The 27,130-nt window shown below is 37.4% G+C and overlaps 1 protein-coding gene across 7 annotated transcripts in view; it reads right to left on the reverse strand.

Annotated features, from left to right (window-relative positions):
• The window catches only part of TBC1D5 (TBC1 domain family member 5), a 485,401-nt gene that overhangs the window by 119,607 nt on the left and 338,664 nt on the right, over positions 1-27,130 (reverse strand). For all 7 annotated transcript variants that reach the window (XM_053668964.1, XM_053668967.1, XM_053668963.1 and 4 more), the window contains one exon: positions 10,185-10,327. In XM_053668964.1, coding sequence (XP_053524939.1) covers positions 10,185-10,327 — 143 coding nt within the window. The remainder of the gene's footprint in view (positions 1-10,184; positions 10,328-27,130) is intronic.

Here is a 27,130-nt window from a genome sequence, read left to right on the forward strand (position 1 = left end):
ATCAAGGGCAGAATTACTGGTGACCAGGGTATAAGTAGGGTATCAGGCAAGTCAGAATAACAACATGTTAAGTCCACAGCACCACTGGTACTAGCTGTGAAATGTGAAGCAAACCACTTAACTGTACAGGTGCGAGTTTTCTCTGCCATCCCCGTCTCATGACCCATCAAGGAAGTGATTTTCAACCTTCTTCCTCTCCTAGACCACATACACTAATTACTAAAATTCTGCAGCAACCAAAAAATATACTTTTGCCGATCTGACCAAAACAAATAGGTATAATTTTGACTCATTCATACCAGATGGCTGTTGTGTTGGCTGCTATCATTTTTTATTTGACAATCTCAGGGAAAAGAGGCCAGTGCCCCTGACTAAACAGGTATAGCATGTTTTACAAATTCTTGCAGCACACCGGTGTGCCTGCCTCAGCACACTGGCTGAAAATCGCTACATTACAGGAATAAATGAGCCAATACAGTACAAAAACCTTCAAGTATTTCATTGCAAATTATTAGCATTAATGCAATGATAGTAGGCATATGCTCAGAGTCCGGGCCCAAGTTCTATTTCTGCATCTTGAAAGTGTCATTGAAATGAAGTCTGAAAAAATTGGTGTGTAGTAAAATTTAGGAAAGAAACTGCAAGCCTGATTCAGTTTTGCCTCTCTTAGTTTTTAATCCAAATGAAAAAAAACCCATAGTCAGTTTGTTTATTAATTAGTTAATATGAATATAAATGTGTAGGCATATTTTATTTCTTTAAACTTAGTGATTTTTAATGCCATACTCAGAATTATAGTCTGCCAGTAAAAATGTCTGAAGTATAGAAAATATTCAAGGAAGAAGTTCTGACAATATCCATTTTTTTTGTTAGACTTCGTGTATTCACTCCTTTAACAAACATTTGTTAAATAACCATTTTGCTCCATGCACTGAGTTAAGTCTCAAGGATATGACAAGAAATAAGACACCATCTCAACTTTCTCTTTATGTTCCAGTGGAAGAGAAGCATAAAACTAATTGCAACACAGGGCAGAGCTGGTAACAGTGACACGTGCTAAGGGCTGTGACAACTCCTAGATTGGAAGACTGCGAGGCCAGTGTCACTCAGCTGCTGTCAGGGGGTCAGCCAACAGCAGGTGGAAGCACAGAGAGGTAGGACGCTGAGCAGCCCCTAGGGCCGGGATGCTAAGAAGAAATGGAGGCACGGAAGGCAAAAAGTGGGTGGCGGTTTGCTTATAAACAGGGGACACGGAGTTTAGATTTTACTGTCTTTGTTAGCATTCACTGAAAGACTGTAAAAGTAATGTGATGAGATTTGTCTTTTAGAAAGGCCGGCACTGGCAAGGGTGATTGATCAGTGGGAGGAAGGAAAAGAGGACGAGAGGCAGGGGGCGAGGCAGAGTTCCCGGTAACCCTGCAGAGAAGAGAAGAACACCTGAAAGGAAGGAATGGGAAAGGGGTGCAATGGGCAGAAATTGCTGGAAAATGGGATAGGTCTTCCTTCCTATGTGATTAAGTTTGGGGAGTGTGTGCTTATGACAAAGGAACAGAAAAGCAACAGCAGACAAGAACTTTAAAAAAATTAAAACTTAAAAATTAGCTAATTTATATAAGGCTACTCAAAGAATATAGCAACTTTTAATTATTTCTCTGTGAAGGTTTTCAACACAGTTTTTATTTTTATGAAAGTTATGCAGGTACTTGTTTAAAGAATCAAGTCATTTGTTAAGTCTGGTTATAAAACCGTACTTGCTGTCTCCTGCCCCCATTTCCCGCTCCCCAGAAGCACTTGCTTTCTTTTAGCTGATTAAAAAAATATTTACCTTCCATATTGTGAAAACCATGTGAATGTTGCTAGTTCGTATTTTAAATGTTATCAACTGGCTTCCCACCCGAGAAGACAAAGCTTAACTTGTCCTCAGCACGGAAACCTACATACCACATGTGCATTCTTTGTCTCTCCCTCCCTGAATGTTAGGTATTCTTTCAGTTTCATGTTTTGTTTGTTTTTTTCAGGAAACTGCTCTGGAGGCCTCTGGTCTACTCCCTTGTCCTGGGGATGTCTCTTACTTCTTGCAAGTGTCGTGCCCTTATTTCCTGGAGCAACTAGCTTATTCTTTCTTGGTTTATTCTCCCATCTAGTGGAGCAACATCCTCCAAAAGTTTGTGCATGGGGCATGGATTTACTGAAACCTTCTGTTTGAAAGATTTCTACTGGCAATTAATAGTTTGACTAGGTACAGAATTCCAGGTCGGAAATAACTTTTCCTTCGAACGCTGGGAATACTCCTCCAGAGTTTTCATGTTTCCAGTTGGAAAGCCCCACACCATTCTTTTCCTGGTCCCCTATGTGGTTTGTTTTTCTTCTTTCCCCACTAATGTTCTGTAAATTCATGATAATGTACCTTGCGCCTATTTTCATAATGGGCCCTTTCAATTTAGAAATTCATGTTTTTCTGTTTAACTAGAAATTTCTAATTGTTTCTTTGCTGATTTTCTCCCTGCTGCTTCTTTTGTGTTCGTTATTTACACTCTCTCTTTTAAAGATTTCTCATCACCATGTAATTTCCCAGCCTGATCCTCTAGTTTTCTTTCTTTTCTAACTCTGTTTTATGTGTGCTTTCTGGGACGCTTTTTCTATTTTCTATTCCAGCCACCTTATTTTCATCGTATTTCAATTTTCAATTACACTTTTTCCTTTATGTATTTTCCTGGCTCCCTTGGAAGTTTTCTCCTATTGGCACAGTCTATGTCCTTTAGTTACTTTTACCCTGGCTGCTTGTTTAGATGTCTGCTTTCGTTTCATGCTTCCCTTAAGTGTTGGGTGCTTTTGGCTATCGGCTCCTGTTTCAGAATGGGGCAGTACAGTACAAGGGTAACTTCAAGATCATGCATGTGCAACAGAGGGATGGGTTTGTCAACTCTGGGGTTATCATAGGTCATTTCCTAGGCCACTCTTCAGCCTGAATTTTTAGGCCTTTTCCCTGAGGCTGATGAGATATTCCCACAGAGGAGTCTGCCAGACTTCCTCCTGAAGGGAGACAGTCTGGCCTCAGGTCAGTGTTGTTATTTGAGATGGGGAAGGGCACCTGTTTCTTCAATACTCACTGGAAAACTCCTCGAGTTCCCAGTTAAGATACCGTCCACTTTACCATCTCCAGAGGATGAATCCTGGAGGTAAAGCTGTAGACCTGGGTACAACAGCTTCTTAAATAGACTACCATCCAGTTCTCATTTTTAGTCTTAACTCTTCCTCCTGACCTCCGGCAATTTCCAGAGGTTCTTAGCACTGCAAATTTCTACACTTTTTGCTTTCTCCATGGCCACTTTTGTATTTAGGTTTCTTAGATCTGCTCAATCAGTTATCACTGATCCATCTATGTTCCTGCTTCCAAAACTGCCATAATCTCCTTCCTATGTCTGTGTCTGTAGGTTTATGCTATTTTAACAGGGTTTTGGGAGCAATGGCAGTCAATGTGATATGGTAGGCAGTCAGACAGACATGAGCAGAGCAGGAATGATAAACCAGATACTGAAGGTCACCAGGGTGGAAAGCCCTGGCATGCCTAGCAACAGACAATTGTAAGGCGGGACCTTGCCCCAAGAGCGACCTTGCCTCCTTTAGCATTTCAGTGGTCATGAGGTTCAGACCTTTTCCTGACATTTCCTCACCTGGCACGTTGCTAGTCATGCAGTAGACCCCCTTAGAGAAGGAACAAAGGGGCCTGAGAAGAGCCTCATACATGGCCTTTAAGACCACACCTTTAAGCATTAAGCCCTAAAGACAATGAGGTTCTGACCCGCATCAAATAAGAACACAGCCTTGGGTCTGCTGACTACAGAGACAGAGTTTCAGTCAATTAGAGATAACAGCTAGGCCTCAACTGTGTTTCAGCTCCAGGCCAGCAAAGCAGCAAGTCTAGGTAGGGCAATGCCATGGCCAACATCAGGACCAGCTGCAAGGACTAATGACCTCCTCCACTGGCACTGACCAATAGTAGAGAACATGACCTTGCAAGGACACACTTTGAAAGCTGATGAATATTCTATTGAGATCCCCCTGGGAAGTCCACATAAAAGCCTTCCAGATAAAAGGACCCAGCTGGTGCGCACACGCGCTCTCTCTCTCTCTCTAATGCTTGCTCATGCCTTTCCTTCCCCTTTCTTCCCCCAAGATGCTCTTTACCTTTACTTTCTTTTTCCTAAGCTCTGAGGGGGCCCTTCTTTAGACTCTAACTCATTTCCTGAGCTCATGCAGCCCAGCTGGCTCACTTCTACCTCTGTGACTTTCTAAATAAACTTTTGTTTGTATCTGAGTCTTGATTCTGAATTGTTTCTTAGCCAAAAGTCAAGAACTGAGGTCTAACATCTGGTTCCAATTGCTAGTAACGAATGCATCTCATATATGATATCTTAATCACTTCTTTAATGTTTCTACTCAGCACCTAGGCAGAAGACAAATCGAAGAAGAATCTAGGTGGGGAAGAAATTGGGTGGATAAACTTGGGGATGTAAATAGTCAGAAAGCCAATGAGTACCAAGTCCCTTTCTCTCATCATTGAGAGAGTAGGCCCAGTCAACTTGCAGGGCTGTCTGCATTCTCTTTTGGCAGCAACAGGTGGAACGGAATTTTGAGCATTCTTGTTAAGATTCCAGTGATGCTTGTAATTCTGTGGGCTTTTACTCATTAAAGGTGTTCTAGGGTTCCTGAGTTACTACTGCATTGCTTTCTAGGGCACTGGAAAAATATGAGAAGGGTGTTAAAACACCAAAGGGTAAGATTATGGCATTAGGAGATAAGACTACTTCCTCTTCTGTACCGAAGGCCAGAATGAGATAGCAACTATTAATTTTAAACATGGAATAGAATTTCAGTAGGAAAATAATTCCCCTTTCCTACCTCTAGTCCCACAGCTGTGTAAATTAAAATTGTTTTTAGGTAAAAAAATAAGACAGTAAAAAGAAAATGTGACGCTCTAAAACCCAAAACACTGACACCATGAAATGTTGTTGCTGATGTGAAGCAACAAGAACTTTCACTCGTTGCTGGTGGTGAGCAAAGTGGCAGAGCCCTTATGAAAGGCAGTTTGGCAGTTATGTGTGACTTTTCAGGCCTAACCATAGTCTATTATGTGTCAGTCTGACTGGCCTAAAGGATGCTCAGGTAGACTGGTAAACATTATTTCTGTGTGTGTGTGTCTGGAAGAGATCAGCATTTGATTTGATAGACTAAGTGAAGAGATCTACTCTCACCAGTGTGAGTGGGCATCGCCCAATCTGTTAGGGGCCCAAATGGAATAAAAAGGTAAAGAAAGGGATACCCATTTTCTTCAGCTGGTATACCCATTTTCTCGAGCTGGGACACCTATTTTCTCCTGGCCTCAGATATTGGAGCCCTTGGTTCTCAGGCCTTCAGACTTGTATTGAATTATATCATTGGCTTTCCTGGTTCTTCAGTTTGCAGATGGCCTATTATAGGGCTTTTAGGTCTCCACAGACATGTAGCCAACTCCTATAATAAATCTCTTCATGTATATATTCTACTGGTTCATTTCTCTGGAGAACCCTGACTAATACAGAAGGTCTTACTTGATAGGCCTTTAGAGGACAGTTGTCCTCTCTGTACTGGTTGGTGCACAGTCAGTGCACTGTGGTCTCTGTCAGAAGCTGCAATCAAGGCCTCAGGCCAACTCAGTTGGTCACTATCTTTCACACATCTGTTTCCCTAGCCCTACTGCTTTTATTCCTAGATCTCATTATCTGAGGACTTGGTGGATGACCTCTGCCAAGACCTCCTTATGGGGGTAGGAGAAGGACATTTTTCTCGCTTGACTTAGTACCCAGTACCTTTCCAATCCTAGCACCCTGCTCTGACACCCCCACCCTCTCAGGGTCCATAAAGCTGCCGGTTTTCTATTCGAGGCCTCCTGAACAGTGGGACGACCTCACGTCTGTGCTGACCCACTTGACCCCCGACCAGAGTGATATTCCACGGGTGAAATGGAATAGAGGTTGTTGACATTTTCTCCATTTTTAGACTCTTGTTTATACCGCTTCAGTGAGTGACAAAAGCTTAACACTTTCATTTTTGACTTGTTGCTTTGATTGGCTACTCTGATACCTAGCAGCTCAGCTGTCTCTCTCTCCCACCCAGCTGAGCTGAGCCCCTGACATTTGCCATATATGCCAGCAATTGTGCTCCTTGATATTTACTCAAGTGAAATGAAAACTTATATCCACACAAAAAAAACCACACACTGACATTTATAGCAGATTTATTCATAGTTGCCAAAACTTAGAAGCAACCAAGATGTCCTTTAGAAGGTGACTGGATAAACTGTGAAACTGAAATATCCAGTGGAATATTATTTAGCACTAAAAAGAAATGAGCTAAGAAACCATGGAAAGACATGAAGAAAACTTAAATGCATATTACTGAATTAGAGAATTTAACTATATGATTTCAACTACATGAAATTCTGGAAAAAGGAAAACTATGGAGACCATAAAAATACCAATGCTTGCCATGGGTTAGAGGGAGGGAGTGTCTGATGAACAGAAAGCACAGAGGACTTCTGGGATGGGAAGCTGCTCTGTTTGATACTATAATGACGGGTGCAGGTCATTACACGTTTGTCCACACCCACAGAACGTCCAACACCAAGAGTGAGCTATCATGTAAACTCGGGACCTCAGGTGATTACGATACGTCAGGGTCACTGACTGTAATGTATGTAATGCCGTGGTGAGGCATGCTGAAGGGCTGGCTGTGTGTGTGTGGGGTTGGGGGTGTAAGGGAACTCTGCTTTATGCTGTGAACCTAAAAATTCTCTAAACAAAGTCTATTTAGGAAAATCTAAGCATCAGAAAAAGACAATGTGCTTTATCAGCCTGTGTTAGTAAAATTTTAAATGATTTTTGCACTGAAGTATAAAGTACTATAAATGTTATTTGAAACTCAAAGGGCAGATTAATATCCATACCTGAGATGGTCATAAAAATGACTGTCAGTACTAAGGTCTGTGAGGGACAGGAGCTGGCTGTTGGGAAGGGCTGAAACACTCCTTTCAAAATCAGACCACCGATTCGTGCTTTGATGAATATCATGACACACTATTATGTGATTTAAGTCTTTGTTTCAGTCCCTGGGTTTGGGTAAAGCTTTTCCAGAAAAGACAAGCAAATTCAGTCTGTAGTGAAATTAACTGCATTTTGACATCAGTATGATGCTGAATATGCTCTTAACGAGAAAAGAGAGAAACAGAACTTCTGGGGTAGGACAGATGGAAACTCTGGCAGACAGGCAGTGGCTGAAGAGTACGTGGAGATGTGAAATGAAATAAGAAGGAACAGTGTTTTAAACCACAAAGAGGACACAACTGCCATAGCAGACCCCTACGGAAGACGGGGGAAAGTCCCGGTCTGTTACATGTTTACACTTGGCTGAACTACAACAAGGCTGGAAGTGGGTTGCAGTGCCAAGAAGGAAACTTCCCCATTTTGGAAGTGTTCAGGGAGATGGTAAATTAAGAAACAATACACATTTGAGATACTTTCTGGTTAGAAAAATCTACTACGAAATGGATTTGAATATAGTGTCTTACCCATTAATATACTTTACAAGACAAAGAAAAGGTATGTCACACTGTAAATCAGACAAAATGATTTTCTTGGATACTAGTAAAAAATGAAATAAAAATTTAAATTGATAATAAAGATGTGAAAAATTTTAGATATTTAACTAAAAAAGCAGCCAATACTTTCTTTTAAAAGGCCATGCTGAAAAGTGTATTAAAAATCATTATTTGCTTGGCATTCTCAGAGCTTTTGGGCACCTCTTCTCTCAGCAATCACTGCATCTGAATTCACGGCCCCCAGGCGTCTGGAGTACCCTTCTGTCTGAGATCACCCCGAATACTACCCGAGCACATGAAAAACTTCTTTGAGGGATAGGGGAAAATTGTAACAGGTGGTTCTGATCCTAAGGCTCTTGTAATCTAGTTGAGAAGATGGGATGGATATGCACAATAAGGAGGAAGATGGAGTTCAATAAATGCTACCTTTAGTGGTATTGACTAATCTTATAGGCAAAGGTATCGGGTAACTGTCTCTCCATAGGACCAAACTGAACGAACTTTTCGAGCCTTATCTTACTGTTTCTCCGTACTCCTGACCCCCACATCACCTCCCTTGGCTCAGACAACAATGTTTTATAAGGTTACAATACAAACTCTTCCTTCTCTGGTGTTAACACTGAAAACCTACTTAACAGTGATATTACACAATATCACAATCCCATTCCTGTTTACTTCTTCAGTCTCATAACCTGTTAGTCTCTTTTTCCCTTTGCTTGTAGAAACTGAATGCCAACTAGCTGGTAGAGCTATGCCATTTTCTCTGATCTCTTACACCTGGTCCAGTGTGGCGCTTAGCGTCTCTCCTTGATACTTTCTAGGTGCCTGTCCACACCTCCACCCCAGCACTGGATGTATTAGTTTGAAATTAATTATATTGGCCTTTCCTACAAGTTAATAAAGTTCTTGTGGACAGGGGCAGTGCCCCTTAAATATGTAATAAGTAGTCACTATTTTAGAAGCTTTTATGCACTGCTATGGATTTAACCAAGCAAATAAAAATAAGTTGGACTAAATACTGAAATGAATAAACAACTTCATTATCCTAGCATTTTTCCACATGTGCCCATATGTTTTTTAACATTACCAGTAGAAAGATTTTTAAAAATGTGTAAGAGTTTCAGCGGCCAAAAATTTACCTGTTTCATAAAATTAATTTTTAATTTTTGTGCAAATACAGGGTGGGGCAAAAGTAGGTTTAAGCTGTGAGTACACGAAACACAGTTTATTCTTGTATCACTATTTATTAATTATTGTGTTATTTTCCCTATGAACCACTGTAAACCTACTTTTCTCCCATCCTGTGTTATCTAAGGCAAAGAAGTTTCCCATTCCTTTGTTTTTTTATTGCTTATATTAAAAAAGCCAGACAACTTTAAAATGAGAGACTAGTACTGAATATCCTAAAACCTAGTACTCATCAAATCTCTCCAAACATCATTCTCTACTTTCCAGCTGTTTCCTCTTATGATTTCCATGTCTTTATAGATTAGCTCTGACTCAGAAAAAAGGACATTTTCACTTTGTCTGTCAAAACCCAAAGTATTTGACCTTCAAGGCACAGAAAAAAATTTTTTTTTGGATAAAATGTGGTACTCCTGTCATTTATTCACTCAAGTCATTCTGGGGAAATTAAAAAAGTATAATGTAAAATTTTAAAGAATTATTAGTGTTACCAGAGGCATAACGAGAGCATCTGGTACAAATGGTGTTCAATGAATAAATAAAAGAGAACCACAGAGCAGTTTAACAGTCAAGATTATGAATGACTTGGAACAGTTTATATTCTTCTTATGAAGTCCTGCACTTACGATAGATTTTTATTTCCTATTTCATCATCTCCTTATGCAATATTTTCTATTTATATTATGGCTTACAAATCTTGTTTTGTGAACTGTGATTATTTTTCTGAGAAGAAAAACAATTTGAGATATTTTGAAATTTAAACCATGCTCTGGAATCTTCTTCAGGCTGAGGACTCTGACTGTTTAAAGGGCGCAGACCCTGGTTTCCCAACGACGGGAGAGTGGAGCAGACAGTGCACTTACCAATTGGCCCTCTATTGAAAAACACAATTGGCTAAAATATAACCATGGAGTTAAAATATTTTTAAATGTAATATTTATTTTTTACCGGCAAGTTGTTGCTACTGTAAGAAAACAGCTCTAATCTCTCGATAAATATCCTTGAATATTACCTACCTGTCAGAAGGTGGAGCTCTATACATATCTGAAAGACCAGCTTTTTATATGTACATTTCACAAATGTGTGTAATGAGGAGATTAAAGCAGGAGTAAAGTCTTCAGAAAAATGGTTCTGAAGAATATTCCAATTCTCTCAGGATAAAATCACTCACATCTCCCAATATGTGCATAGTTAACTAACAAAAAAATATTTAGTATGTACTGTTGAAACTTCAATATACTGCCTACTATAGAATGCAGGTATGGTAATTCAGAATAAAAGATAAAATATATTTAAAAAACAAAACATATTTTTAAAAATCAGGATCACCTACTTGAACGTAGGTGAGGTCATCAATACTTACAAGCATCTCGGATGTAGAGCAACATGGCTATGAAGATATAATCGACTAAGCCCAGGCCGAGGCCGTCTGCAAACAAGGCGTCCCAGACCACCAGCAGATCCTGTAGGGGGAACTCTCGCCCAAACAGCAGCCGTATCCACCGTCTGGAGGGAAACCAAACCAAAATTCAGGGAGTAGTACATCTGAGAGTAATATAAAGAGGAATCATTTTCTCCTCTAACTGTGAAAAAATTATATTTTTTAACTGGTCACATTGAGCAAGTATTTTACATAAAGAATACAATAAAGTAAAGCCCAAGGTTTAAGCTTTCAAACGAATTTTGTAATTGTATAAGTAGGCCACAGTCATTAGATTTTATTCTTACCGAATAAAACAAAAGTACAATACTTGAAAACGGTAGAAATCTTTCATATTTAATATAAATCACATCAAAAAGGCAAAGAAAAAAATAGATGTATCGTATCATAAGATTGAGTTAAATATCATAATTTCCAAAAATTTCATGATTACTGATTTTTATTTAAACTAGACTTTTGCAAATGGTTATATGACAAATCGCTATGGCCACACAAAAAATTTCATCCTATTTAAAAAACATTCATTTTAAAATTAAATGTGGAGAAAAAAAAGTAGGTATCAATTTTTTTGGTCAAGCAGTTATTTCAAATGAAGCATAAAGTGATACTTAATTCTGAACTTTAGAATAGGTACACCTTATCAGTGAGGCTGTCTTTCTAGGCATGTTTTTCAAAATAGTCACTGCTATGGCCAGGAAAATGGATAAGTATGTATAAGCAGCTAGTAAGAATACTGAACGAGGTCTGTATATAATTATATATCATAAACAGTAACATTTCAGACTTTCAATAAATGATAACTAAGCTATTCATATCTAATTTTTATAAGAAAATGAAAATAATTCACTTCCATATTTTTTATCCATTAACTTCTCATTTTATATAACATGGTTGTAATGTCCTTATACCGCCTTTCTCTAGAAACTTCATCTAGAATTCTATGTGATTCTGGTGCATAGCAAAGAATGAAAAATTCCTAATTTCTAGTACCACTGAACAGTACAGAATAGAGGAAATTGTTTAAAATCAATAAATAGATGTTACTATTTTGCAAAATTTGAAACCAAATATAACCATCTGTGGGGTTAAAGTGAGGCCAAAAAATTTCAAATACTTTCTTTAGGAATTATTACATTGAAGGAAGAATCATAGCTGGGATAATATAGGGTATAATCACATACATGTATTGGATTATTAGGAACCATATGATCCCATAAGTTCTTTTATTCATATTATCAAATTAACAGAAAATTAAATCACTTTTTCAACTATATCTTAAAATACATTACTCAGTTTTTCAGGAAAAAAATTTAATGCCTAATTAACATTTATCTTTTAAAAAATGTTACAGGCTGTTCATAATTTTTATCTACCTTTCAATTTTTACTCCATAGCTAATATGAGAAATAAAATACACTTTTTTCCTCTAACGTGCCTGTATTTATGCAGCTCATGAAGAAAACATTATTCTCTACACACTTCTAGTTCTTCCAAGTTTTAATGCTAATATTTACTGTTTAAGAAGTATAAAAATATTTCTAAATTAAATAGGTGCTCCTCTTACTTATAAAGAATTGGCTGGTCTTGCAAAAGGTATCGGGGAACCCAGAGGAACGGACAGAGCAAAAAGTAGCTGGTTAAACCATCGGGGCACCTGTTTAAAGGATCTTGAAACTGGTAACTACATCTGCAGTATTAAATGACTACACGTTTAGAAAGTGATTATTCACAGTTATTCAACTGAGATGACTGGAAGAAAAATTCATCAATTTAATAAACTGATGAGGAGCTAATGTGTAACATGTATAGTTAATGTATAGTTAATAACACTGTACTGCAGAGTTGAAATTTGCTAAGAGAGTAAAACTCAAATGTTCTCACCAAAAATATATAAATGAATGTGTGAGGTGACAGATGTCTTCGTAACCTAATGGGGAGGAGTCCTTTCTTTCAAGGTGCACATGCATCAAATCATTACGATGTATGCTTTAAATGTCTTAAATAAGTATCCTTAAGTAAATCAGTAAAACAATTACATTGGTTAATGAAGAGGCAAATTTTGGCTGTTTCAAAATTAAAAACTCTGACACTTAACTGATTCCTCCTGGTTCAAAGACAGACGTGAGTACAAAATTTCAGCACTGCACCTATAAAACAGTATGGTGGCCTGAACTTGGTGCTTTTGTTCTTCAAGACTATTTTAATGCTTTCCTTGTTTGAATAAACCCATTCAGTAACTACCACTCTGGTTTCTTGAAAGGCTTTGCTTTCGCTTAGCCCTCTTATTTGTAGGGGACATTTTTTCTGTGTTTCCCCTGCTATCTCCTATTGAAACCAGTTGACATTGTGCTGTCATAGATACCATTTAGCAAAAAAAAAGAGATGCAGTTAAACCTACCACAGACAGATGAAAATACATTACTATCTTTTTCCCCGTTCCTCAAAGCTCAAATTTCTCTCAGTTTCTTAGGGACAATCACATCTTTGGTTTCATCACACCCAGTGCATCAAGAGCAAGCAGAAATACAAACCAAAAACAAAGCAAAACAACACCCCCCCAAAATAGCCTATTTAAGAATTTACATTCCGATTATTTTTATAACAAAATGCCCAGTTATTGCTCCAATTTCTTCTCTAGCAACCTGCCTGTTGATTTCGGGTTGTGTTAGCTTAGCTTCAGAAATGACCCCATAGATACACGCACACAGCAATCTCTACCACAGCGCTGTCAGGAGGGGGACTGAAAACACCTACAATCTACATTGGATAAAACACACCCTCAAAACTACACAGAATGTAAGTCTTCAGTACTTGTATCTTTAATGTGTAGTCTATGGTGTGCTTTTATAAATGTTTCACATTGCTTTATTTGGGAAGTTTCACCTTGCCAAGTCCACTGCTAAATAATTCCAGGACGAGGACCAAATTCTGTGTGTGTGTGTGTGTGTGTGTGTGTGTGTGTGTGTGTGTGTGTGTGAGTGGGGGGGGGAGAGAGAAAGATCCAAAATGTTCTTTGTGAAGAGCTCTGTACATTTTGCTAAGTGCTCTATGTATTTACCAAGGTCTTGTTAAATTCACTGTGAAGCCAGCTGTCACACTACCAAGAAGCAAAGGTATAGCTAAACTGGAAATACAGGCATTGATCTTGTTAGCGGAGGCATAAAAGTAATTCGGCAAGTGAAAAAAAAATACAGAAACACATATGCAAAAAATTATTTTAGATGCTTAGCATTTTTTATATAAGACTATTTGTAAGATGTACATACAAGTACATTAAATTAAAACAAAATACAGTTTCCTCTATTTTATATTCAGTTATAGGCAAATGAAAGAGAAATTCTCAAAATATTTAAGGAGTGTCATATAACTAACAAAATGCTTTGGTACCAACAATGACCCTATCAATAATTCAATCATTTTTATCCCAATCAGATTTAGCTCATACATATATTTACCACACACAAAATTTCCTGTGCTATTTTGGGCTTTCTTCATTGGGCTTAAAAGGAAAACTTCAGTTCTTTATAGAATGAGTTATCAATAGAAATTATTTCAGTAAGCTTTTCTATTCTTAGAAAGGAAAACTTACTTTAAGAAATGAGGCTTTATAAGGAAGTCACTCCTATAATTAACATGCTTTTATTGCACTTAAAAATATTTAGCGAGAGTTTAAGTTACACTTAAGGGTAGAATTCAACCTTTCTTTTCCCCATAAAGATTGCTTCCATTTAATTGCTTGATACTATTAATCTTGCTTTATGTATGTTATACCTGCAGACTGTAATGCTTCTTAACATATACATTTTATCATTTATGATAATACAATAATTCAAAAATGACTCCACAGATACATACATGCAGCAAATAATTCATAATTTACCAGATCTACATAGTAATTAAAATCTCCACAAACAAAAAGGACCATCTGAGGTATTAAATTTAATTATAAGCTACTCAAAGACAGGACAATTTCTATCTATGCACTTACCCCACTATTCTCAATTTTAAATTTCTATGTAATTAAGCCACTATCCTCAGGGGATCAGAAACTCCTAGTGGTATTACTGCTCGGTGAATGACCCATGGAAACACCAAGAAATATCCATTTTTTGTCAGTCAATTTGTAAAAATGACCATTTTAACTGATGTTTAAATAAACATAACCTTAGTCCAATGTGGCTCTTAGTGAGATTATACCTGCAGAAAAAAACTTTTGTACTAGATCTTCATTTCCTTTTCCTTTCCCTTTAATGACCCTTTAGTGAGATATAGCTATCACCACCTTAGGACAAACATATATTTAATTTAATTTAACAAGCATTTTAAGGGCATTCTTATATGATCTGTGTTCATGAAATGGTACCATTGGGTAAGCACAGTGGAACACAAAAGAGCAATGTTGGATTTCTGCTTAATGATACTTTTGCTTTCTGTTCATTTATACTTTTTTAATTGAATTTATTGGGGTGACAGTGGTTCGCAAAACCATACAGGTTTCAAGTGTACGACTCAACAAAACATCATCTGCACACTGCATCACGCACCCGTCAGCCAAAGCAAAGTCTCCTTCCACCTGCATTTATCCACCTTTGCCCTTCTTTCATCCAGCCCCCTAAACTCCGTCCCCTCTGACAGCTGTCCATCGGTTCCATGCATCTAGGCCTCTGTTTCTGTTTTGTCAGTTTCCTTTGTTCATTAGATTCCACCTATAAGTGAAATTATATGGTATTTGTCTTTTTCTGACTGGTTCATCTCACTTAGCATAATAATCTCCAGGTCCATCCATGCTGTTGCAAAAGGTAACATTTCCTTCTGTTTCAGGGCCCAGTAGTATTACGTCGTGTAAACGTGCTGCTGCTTTTTTATTCACTCATCCACTGATGGCACTTGGGCTGTTTCCAGATCTCGGCTGTTGTAAATAACACTGCAATGAACACGGGGAGCATGTATTCTTTTGGATTAATGTTTCGGGTTTCTTAAAATATATTCCCAGAAGTGGGATTGTTTAGTCAAAAGGCAGTCCCATTTTTAGTTTTTTGAGGAAGCTCCATACTCTTTTCTACAATGGCTACATTACATTTTAAAAGTTAACAATTTTGAAATAATCCATGCCTGGTTGGGAATAAACACAGACTCCAAATTTTGTATTAGTACCAGAGAAAACCAAAGGCAAATCTCAACTTTTGTCTCTGTGATTGCTGTCTTCTTATTTCAGTTAAGGCTCTTTTTATTTTGATTTCCTTTGTATTGATTTTTTTAAGAATTAATTTATCCTAGATTTTCCTTTATATCAACTCTGTGAAAACAGTCTTAAAATTAGAACCAAATGCTGCAGTTATTTTAATTAGGGTAACAAGGCATTTCCATCTTTAATTCTAACTTTTTGGAGAGCAAAGCTACAAAAGATGAAAACCAAAATAAATAATTTTTTTCTAATTTCGAATTTATTATTCTTCCAATGGCTCTGTAAAATACATTATAGGAAGATGTTTACCAATTTTTAAAAAATGTGGTCAACTATTTCAATTCAGTCCTCTTAAAAATATCTGGGATCTGCATGCATTACAGAAAGGCTTGAAGAGTTTCAAGCCCATTAAACTCTGCTCTAAAAACAGAAGGAACTGAAACTTTGAATTAATTTTTATCTTTAAAGGGCTCACATTTGTTCTCTATGTTCTCCTTGTAAACCATGGTCGAACTCAGCTTGCACTTGGTTTTCTGGAAACACACATTAAACATAATTTGATCCCCACAGGATATGTACATAAACTGTTAAAAGTATATTTTTGACTTCGGGGAAAATTCTATATTCCTTTCTCAGGGCAGTACATAGCTGTTTATTAAGAAAGGTTTCTTATTTCAAAAATAAGTTCCTAATAATTACCACCCATTCCTACTAATTTATTCTCTCTGGAATGTGTCTGAAGCTGATTTTGTTTTTTAAAAATCAGAACAACTATATTATGCCCTTTGCAAAAACAGCCTGAATGGAAAGCAAGGCCTTATGTATCTCTGTTTTTCCACAGGTATAGTAAGAGGCTCCTGAGAACATTGAGCACAGACAGTTCAGCACAAAAACACATGATGGTTACATGTGGGTTTTTTTGTTTTTTTTGTTTTGTTTTTAATCCTTATGGGAGGACATGCTTATTGACCTTAGAGAGAGAGGAACGGAGGAAGGGAGAGGGAGAGAAACATTGGTGTGAGAGAGAAACATCAATTGTCTGCCCCTAGCAAACGCCCCGACTGGGGACCAAACAGCCAACTCTGGCATGTGCCCTGACCAAAATCGAATTTGACCTTTCGGTTTACAGGATGACACTACAACCAACTGAACCAACTCGGCCAGGCCAACGGTCATATGTTCTGAGGCTGTAAAATGACTGATCATTTTCACACATGCACTCACATGACCTCTTTTAGAGTTATACTTGCTATTCAGATTTAGAAGTATAATATTTCAAGGACTGAGTAATATTAGGATGTGTGATTTACCAACAAATTCAAACAAAGGTAGTGAAAGATGGTTAATACTTCAATACAGATTTAGTGTATGAATGGGATGTGCTCTCTTTGAGACTACCATTGTATATTTCAACCAGGGGACAGTCACAATCCTAGCCCCGACTTGAGAGGACATGGGGGTACATATTCCTAAGAGGCAATCTCTCTACACTAACTCTTGGGCTCTACTACAAGTGAGCTACTAGCGTCTCCTTAAAAAATTACTCAGAAGTCACTACTGACTATGAATAAGAACATGAAAAATTAATGTAAAGTTGGTGGTCATGTTGGAAAAAAATTAATTTTAAGGCTCTGAGAATACTAGTTTTTATTCGTACCACAGAAAATTTTTACTTCTAGAAAGTCTGTAAATAGGCTTTGTTCTGTCATTTTACCTTCAGGAAAGGGAATTATGATCAAATAAGTTTTCTAAAAGCATACAGAGAATTGCTAAAAATAATTGCTCCTATCCTCCCTAATCTGAAACTCATTAAAAAACAAAACAAAATTCAAATACCAATGGGATCTTAATGTTAATGACTAACACTTTTCTACTTCCTCTACATAAATCTCCCAGTGCACTTGTATACATTGTTGGGAGAGCTGACACAGAGTACAACGCTAAGCCGAGAAATACCAGAATCCATGCGATTTGGGATGGAGGTTAAGACCATAAACAGGTAGGCTGGTCCTATGAAGAGTCAGGTTGAATCCGTTCCTAAAAGGTAGCTGTACAGCTTGATTCCCCTTGACCTCTTACCACTTGCTTACAGTTGTAAACACCCTGCGGGGTTGGTTTTCCACTGGCCCTTTCTTTCTTCTCTTTTTCCCCATTGCACGAGGAACCCTGACTCTTCCTGGCTACTCAGAGGCTAGGACAAGCGTTTCACTCAGGCCTAGCATTGGGAGGTTCTATATCTATTACTGTCATTGCTCCCCAATTACATTTTCCAGAGATAAAGGGACTTAAGCAAATCCCAACTAAGGGTTAGTTACTGAGAGCTTGTTTTTTCCATTCTCCAGCAGATCACAAGCTCTGTGCGGTTACTTGGTACTGAGTAAGGGGTTAACAAATATTTATTACATTGATATGAATCCTCCTCCCCAGGTCAGCTCTTCTTAGCCAGGAGTCTTTTTTGATCTTGAGCCTACATCCTTGATCTCTCCCAGGTTTCCTGGCTGCTCATCAGACATTTCCCTGAGCCCCTCTCATCTCTGCAGGGATCATGGACAAACATAGTGATCACACCTGTGTAGAAACTGACCAAGGCCTCCTCAGCCTTCTTGGACCATTCCCTTCATATTCTGACCTCTGCCCCGCTGCTTGCCCCTGCTTCAGACACACCTCAACTGGATGAGCCTGTAGTCTCCCGGAACCTGATGACTCCAAGTGTGATCCATGGACCAGCGCCACCAACTGGGAGCCTGTTAGAAATGCATACTCCCAGGCCCCCAGCACAGTCCTACTGGATCAGAATCTTCATTTTAACAAGCCTTCTGGGTGATCTGTATGTATATTAAATTTGAGAAGTACTGAAGTAGGTGACAGGTCCATTTCCTGCCCATTTTGGTAGCAGCTGTCAGGGCTCCTAAAACCCACTGTGTCTTCATGTAATATGTTATTTCCAGGAGAGAAAATGCTTCAAGTATTGGATGACACTTCTACTTAAAGTAGCGGTCTCGAACTTGCCTAGAGGGCTTATTAAAAAAACAGATTACTAGAACCCATTCACAAAGTTTTCCGATCTGGTCCTGAGATGGGGCCTAATAGTCTGCACTTTGAATTATTTCCCTGGAGTTGCTGACGTTGCTGATCTGTAAGCCATACTATGAGAATCACTACACAGGACTGGTTTCCCTCCGCATCTCCTCAGCTTAGTCCTTGGGGTGGGTCTGGTCATTGGACCAATGGCCACTAAACACCTAGTGACCGGGACACTAAGCACACCCAGTCAAGCACCTCTTAATAGTCTGTCTCTATTAACTTCTACATGTGTTTTATTTTTTCCAGGAAAGCACTACTGCACAAAATGATCCAATAAAAAGAAAAAACACACATGTGGGAGGGAGAGAAGGCCTCCCAAAGTCTGGGAGAGCCGGGCCACTTTGAATTTCAACTGTGCAGCAGGTACTATGCTAGGCCCTACACTGAATGATATGCCGCCACTTCCAATCATTAACGTGGAAATTATTGTTCAACACAAAATTCTAACTCAATGCAAGTGCTATTAACCTAGGCTCCCACAGTCACTACATTTCTCAGTGCCCCCTCTGCATTAAGTCCCCAGTCAAAAAGGGCTTGTTCAGGGATTGCAAACTAGTGGCAACACTCGCAAAATATAACTAGGAAGGTAAAAACAATTAAAAATATTACTAAATACATTTCAAAGGCAAGTATTATTTCTGGATTAGCCACCATTTGGAATTATACAGGATGCGCCAGAAGTCGGTTTACAGTGTTTGTATGAAAAATAATACAATAATTAAAAACTAAAAATACAAGAATAAACTGTTGTACATACTCACAGCTATGAACCCACCTTTGCCCCAGCCTGTATGTCTCCTAGGTGTGATCCATTAATGAAGATAAATGAAGAGCTGGCTGTATCTGCACGGGGCCCAGACGGCTTACAACGGGGCACACAGAGACACAAAGGAAAAAAGCAAGCCCTGCAGGAGCCAGTGAGGGCAAAGGGCAGCCAACACCCCCACACTCATTGGGTATATGGACCTGGTGAGCACTTCAGAAGTCCAACTCCACCATCGCAAATTCCCTTTCCTGAAGTAGTGGAAGCAAAATGGAAACAAAGGGGTTGAAGGGCAGGTTGGCTGCTCCATTGTGCTCCTAGCTCCCCAGCTGATGTTCAGTGCCCCAGTCACTTTATAATCAACTGTGCGTGAGTGTATGTGTAACTGTTTAAATAAGGACAAAGAGACTCTAAGCAAGGAAAATGTGGTTTCTTATGCAAAGAAGATTGCCACTCAATGTTTCAAAATAAAGGCACACTATTTCTGATAATGGCAAATTCCATGATTTTATGTGACTTTTTGATTTCTAAAGGTGTTATCAAAGATATAATCTGAAAATAACTCTCTAAAAGCAGTATCTCTTCAAGTGGTCTGTGGAATGTATGGGTTGGAATCTCCTGAGGAGGAACTCCTGCATGTTTCAGAGATGGGTGATTTCTTTCCTCACTCCCCAGAACACAATACCATGGGTCCAAAATGCCAGGGCAGGCACCTGCATGTTACAGGTGTCTCAACAGAGGCTCGTGGCATAGCCTAAGCAAGCCCCACTCAAAAGCAGACTATAGATTTATACCATGATAATTTAACTCCTCGCTCCATGCCCCTTCTGTTCTTTTATACTCCTCTTGAATTCTCCTCTTTAATTCCTAAAGCACACTTAATTCAGATTTATATTAAAAATCACCTTTCCACATTAATGATCGAGACATAAGACTCCAAATGCACAATAACTACTATTGCTGTCATCTGTGTGATAACTGAGTTTTCTCGCAGAAGAAATGGAGCTTTCTGAAGAACTTACTTTGATGAATCGTGATCTATTTCATGAGTACCCCAGTTACGATTCAGTGGTAATTACAGCTACAGAACCCTACAAGATTTAGAGAGCTTCCTTTCAAGAAAACTCATTAAGGGAACTATAAAGAACTAAGAACTTACAAAGAAAAATTAATTGCCACTTTTGGTCAGCTGATTTTAGCAAGACTTATGAGGTCTACAATGGTATATCGGGCTAAGAGAGAGGACAGAAACTCAGTGAAGTTTAGTTTACTGAGGGCATGATGGTATATAATATGTTCATAAATTAACCTGCTCATAAACCAACTCAAATATGAAGCAGAAAAATATCACATAAATATTTGAAATTTATTTTCATCAACAACTATCATTTACTTTCCACATCAGCTAGCAGTTACTGTGGCTGGCTGTGGGTGCTGAGAAGCTACTCATCCTGGATTGCAAAGTCTGAAATGCTGCTCTCTGACTAATGCCTCCTGTCTCACCATCTTTCTCATCTCCTAAATTTTTTTTATTTCCTGTGAATTAAAATAAAACTATGTGGGGTTATTGTTTTGTAATTTTTTGCAAGTGGCAAAAAAATAATTTTGTAGTCTAATAGGACATACAATGAGAAATAGCTTCCTTCCCTACCCTAGATTCTCTCCCTCGGAATCCACCTTGAAGGGTGGCCAATGTTCTCTCATAACATAAAGGCATTTTTATGCATGTATGCACCTGATTTTATGCATGTACACAGATAACTGATTGTCTTTGTACAGGTCTTTGTGCATCTAAATGTATCTAGGGAAGAAGCTAACTGCTTAGTTTGTGTTACCTCAACACTTTAGTTCGATTTAGGACCCTGACTGCAAAGAGTGGTACCAAGTGGTCTCAGCACAAAATAAGGGAGATTTGGAAACACAGTAAAACAATGGTTTTCAGAGTGTGGTTCCTGCACCAGTAGCATCAGCATTACCTGGGAATGTGTTCAAACTGTAAGTTTTTGGACCTTACCCACCCCATGACTACTAAACCAGAAGTTCTGGGCAGGGCCCAGAACTCTGTCTTTGGATGAGCCAGTGAACTCAAGTCAGAGAAACACTACTTTAAGAGGATATAAGAGTATACAGCCTTGTGCCCCAGAGTTACCAAGGACCAAGGAAGTTCTAAGTGATTCCTCTTTGCCCATCTCTCTCAGGGTACAGGGAGGTCTCTTTTCCCAGGCAAAATTTTACTGTAATGTAATATTTACCAAATACTTTCTTCATGGTTTATGGGTTTTTTAATTCTCCACCTAGTAATATAAAAATAATTCTCGTCTAGTTTTGTTAATATCATTGATCCAATTGGTATGTTTTGGTACAACACGGTTCTCAAAACTGAATTACTGAATGATGCACTGGTTTCCTATGGGACTGAAACTCTACTTTTATCATATATTTAATTCCTATATGTGTTGAGTCTATTTCAGATTCTCTGTTTTATTTTACCGATGCATCTGCCAAATTATGTGCTTATTCCAAACTGACAGAATTATGGTATTTTCATAACACATTTAAAAAGTAGGTGGGGCTAATGACCCTTTTTGTTACAGAACATTACTGGCTATACAAGAATGTGTATTTTTAAATATTTTTAAAACTATATTTTAAATATTCCTTAAAATTACTTTTATGATTAAAATGTATTTATTTATTTGGGAAGTACAACTGATGTAATATTTATTTGTTTTGGATGTAAAATGTAATGATTCAATATTTGTATATAGGGCAAAGCGATCACCACAAGTCTAGTCAGTAGCTGTCAGCATACATTGCTACAAAACTTTTTTCTTGTGCTGAGATTTTCAAGATCTACTCTCCTAGCTCATTTTCAAATACACAATATTATGACTTATGATCACCATGCTACACTGTATTTCCACGACTTACTCATTTTTTTAAACAATTTTAAAAAGATTTATTGATTTTTAGACAGAGGGGAAGGGAAGGAGAAAGAGAGGGAGAGAAATATCTATGTGTGGTTGCCTCTGGCAACCTGGTCCGCAAACCAAGCATGAGCCCTGACTGAGAATTGAACTGGCGACCTTTTGGTTTGCATGCTGGCACTCAATCCACTGAGCCTCAGCAGCCAAGGTCCCTGACTTATTCACTTTAAAACCGGAAATTTGTACCTTGAGAAATTTGTAACTTTTGTAATTTATTTTAAATTTATGAGTGCATATTTTTTATTTTTGTTATTAAACTTTAAATTATATTAAAATGTTTATGTCTTTACCCAAAAGAAACAGTTCTTACATGTATTAGTTCTGTAATTTTTTATTAATTCATAACTGGTTTTAGTCTTAATTCCTTTCTTTTGTTGTCTTTAGATTTATTTTGCTGTTATATTCCTTATTACTTAAGACAAATGTCTAATTATATATTTTTATTCCCTTCCGTTTAGCAATATAAAAGCATCAGGCTAAGAACTTTGAAGAGTATTTTCATTGTTTTAGTCAAAATCAATAAGCTATGATCAATCTATTTTAATTATTATTTTTAGAAATGATGCAATTTTAGTTTTATTTTCTTTTTGTGCAAGAGTAAAGAGAATTTTAATATTTTCTGTTTAATATTTTACGGGGAGTTGGTGTCTATTTTTGTTATTAATTTCAAGTATTTTTGCCAAAATATACAGCCTGTGCCATTTCCACTACATGAAATTTACTAAAGTTTTTCTCTGGGTCTACTTTAAAAATGAATATTCTACAAATGCATTCATTTTATTTTCTGTTTATAGGACAGGAGTTTGATATATATCACTTAGATCTGACTTATTAAATGTAAATAGGTTTCCTACATCCCTGCTTTATAGTGAGTAGGCCTGATTTACCATCAATGAGGAGAGAGGTACAAGTCATTTACTACGACTGTATTGCTATGTATTTCTTCTTACATTTCCTGCAGCTACTACATTATAAATTGTTTTCTTTTTTGAGGGGGAGGGGTGTGTACAATGATTAAAGAATGCTCTTCATTGTGAACTGTAAACTTTTTCATTATAAAATGTTCTCATTTATCTCATTCAGTGCTATGTGCTTTAAATTCACTTGATATGAACATTATGCAAATTATTTTACTTTCAAACTCTTTCATTTTCCTTTGCTATTGGGGTGGTTTCCCTAAAATAGGGTTGGTTTTACCTTATTTTATTTTTTAAAAATAGATCTGCCTTTTGGTCCATGATGGAGTAACTAGACATAAAACTGAATAAAATATATGAAACTTGCAGACATTAGAAACAGTGCAGCACTGTAATCCCTGACAGAGGGGGAACAAGGGAAATTCTCTGATGTCTGGTTTTCTGCCCGGAAGCACTTTGAGAGCACAGAGCTGGAAAGGGAGACTCATCCTGCACTGGTCTTGCTGGGTTCAGAGAACAGAGATGGGAGGCCAAGGGTAGGCTGCAGGGCATTTTACCTTTAAAGGAGGAAGCTACAGAGAAAATGACCTCCTGAAGTACACAGAGGCTGCCTTGAGTTTAGTGCTGAATATTAATTGTGTGTGCATGGGGGGTAAACTTTTATTCGACCCAGTAAAGAAAACCTATCAGAGAAGGAACTACTATTGAGAAGTATAAAAAGTGCAAAAAGGTTTTACGAGGCTGGGAAATATTCACATTCTGACTAGGCAGACCAGGAAGAGATTGGCCCTAGGGCGGAGGATAAATCGGAACCACCATTTTTAAAGTCTAAAAACAAGCATCAAAAAGATCAAATGATCCAAAGGTAATTTAATGATTGCCAAAAATAAACCCAACATTCCCATAAAAGGAAATTAAAGTTCAGAAATTCAACAACTGACATTCAAAATGTACATCATTTCATTAAAAATACACACATCATATAAAAAAACAGAAAAATCGGACCCACAACTAAACACCAGAAAAGAAGAGCAGTTTTACACAAACTCGTCCTGAAAATACAAAACTGGAAACACCGGAGGCAAGCAAAACCAAGACTGAAAGCCCAACAAAGACACTGCAAGAAAACTGTAGGCCAATATCCATATGAAAATAAGCTCAAAAACCCTTAATAAGATATTAGTAGATCATTTCCAGTCATATATAGATGGGAAAGGAATAAAATTATCAGTAAGTGCAGATGACATAATTTTCTACACAATCCTAATCTATAGAAAAGCTACTTAAAGTAACAAGTGACTTTAGAAAGAATAGATGATGCAAGGACAATATACACAAATCGATTACTGTATTTTTACAAGTTAGGAATGAAAAACTAGAAATTGAAATGAAAAGAATTGGTATCTTGACAGTAGCACCAGAAAAACCTACAAAATATTTAGGAATGAATGCAGTAAGTGTAATACTTAAATGCTAAAAACCACCCAAAAATACAACAGAAACCAACAAAGACCTAAATAAATGCAAAGATGTACCATGTTTATTGGCTAGAAGAGTCACTATTAAGATGTCTATTTTCCTAAAATTAATTTTATAGATGTAATGCAATCCTAATCAAAATCCCAGCAAGATCTCTGGTGATATTACAACTGGTTCTAAAGTCTAGGTAACGATTAAGAACAGCCAAAACAATTTTTTTAAAAAAAGCAAAGTTGGAGGACTCACCCTACATGATTTACAGAATTACTATAATGGTAATGGAATCAAGACAACATAGTACTGGTAAAACATATTTAGATAAATTGAGCAGAATAGAGAGTTTAAAAATAGACCTAAACAGCTCTGGCCAGGTGGCTCGGTTGGTTGGAGCACTGCCTCGTACACCAAAAGGTTGTGGGTTCCATCCCTGGTCAGAGCACATATTTAGGTTGCAGGTTTGGTCCTCCACTGGGGTATGTAGGGGAGGCACTCAATCGAAGTTTCTTTCTCACATTGATGAGTATCTCTCTTTCTCTCTCCCTTCTTCTCTCTCTAAAAGCATATCCTTAGGTGAGGATTAAAATATAAACAAACAAACAAATAAATAAATAAAAATAGACCTACACATATTCATGTAGGTCTATTGATTGATTTTTACTAAAGATGTCAAATTTCAATCCTGAAAGGATGGTCTTTTTCATAAATGATGTTGGCATACTTGTACATCCACTACAAAAAAATGAACCTTAGACTTATACTTCACATACAAAAATTAATTTAAAGTGGATAACAAAGATAAAGGTAGTAACTGTAAAATATCTTAAAGATAAGTAGGAGGAAATTTTGTGACACTGAATTATATGCAAAGATGTTTTAGGAAAGAGAAAACTCTAAAAAACTGATAAATTGAACTTTATTAAAATTTTAAATGCCCTTTGAAAGACACTGCTAAGAAAATGAAAACACAAGCAATACACTGGGAGAAACTATTTATAAAATATGTATGTGAAGAAGGATTTTTTTCTTGAATATACTAGTAAGTCTCATAACTCAGTCATAATAAACAAATACTCAATTTTCAAATATGCACAAGAGATATGAATAGACAGTTTACCAAAGAAGTGATATGCATAACAAACATACAAACAATGCTCAATATGATTAATTATTAGGGAAATGAAAATTACATCCACAATGAGATACCACTACATACCCACTAGAATGGCTTTTTAAAAAATGACAAAACTAAGTGGTGACAAGGATACAAAACAACTGAAATCCCCATAAACTACTGGTGGGAATGCAAAATAAAATACAGTCATTCTGGAAAGCAGTTTGAAAACCACTTGGCAGTCTCTTATAAAGTGAAACACATACTTACCAACACAAACCAGTGTCCATTTCCTTTGCATTTATTCAAGAGAAATAAAAACTACATTCATATAAACAGCTGCACATAAATAGTTATAGTAGTTTTATTCATAATAGCCTCATATTGAAAAAACCCAAATATCCTCCAAATGGCATAGGGATAAACAAACTGTGGTACATCCAAACACTGGAAAACTACTCAGTAATACGAAGCAGTTATCGTATTTTGCCATGCATGATGCACACATTTTTCCCAAGTCTTTGAGGAGAAAATAAGGATGCGCATTATACATGGGTACTACTTGAAATACTTTGTATCTGTTTTTGTGTTTTGTAATTATTGTTACATAGAATTCCTTGTACCATAATATATTTAAAAATTAATGGTAAAATTCCTTTATAATACAGAAAACAAGTATCTAAATATAAATAAAAATTTGCATTAAAAATTAAAATGAAAGATTTTTTTCCTCAAAGTTTGGGCCCAAAAACATGGGTGTGCATTATACACGTGAGCACAGTACACACAGCAAAATACAGTAACTACTGATACAGGCAACAACATGGATGAACCTTTTTTTAAAAAATTTTATTTAGTTATTTTTCAAGTACGGTTTTCTATTTCTCCCATCCTAGCCTCCCCTGCCCTGTGCTCCCCACCTCCCTCCCATTTCCATCCCCCTTAGTTCTTGTCCTTGTGTCCTTCATACTTGTTCTTCTAAATCCCTCCCCTTTTTTCCCCTTAAATTCCCTCCCCTCTCCCCTCTGGTCACTGTCCCCTTGTTCTCTATTTCAGTGTCTTTGTTTTTATTCTGCTTGCTTGTTTGTTTTGTTGTTTAGCTTCCCGTTAAAGGTGAGATCATATGGTATTTGTCTTTCAATGCCTGGCCTATTTCACTCAGCATAATGCTTTCCAGTTCCATCCATGTTGTTGCAAAGGGTAATAGCTCCTTCTTTCTCTCTGCTGCATAGAATTCCATTGTGTATATGTGCCACAATTTTTTGATCCATTCATTTACTGATGGGTACCTAGGTTGCTTCCAACTCTCGGCTATTGTAAATTGTGCTGCTATGAACATTGT

This window comes from Artibeus jamaicensis, unplaced genomic scaffold (assembly GCF_021234435.1).
Source record: "Artibeus jamaicensis isolate MK-2021 breed Jamaican fruit bat unplaced genomic scaffold, CSHL_Jam_final contig_519, whole genome shotgun sequence".
NCBI classification, from domain to species: domain Eukaryota; kingdom Metazoa; phylum Chordata; class Mammalia; order Chiroptera; family Phyllostomidae; genus Artibeus; species Artibeus jamaicensis.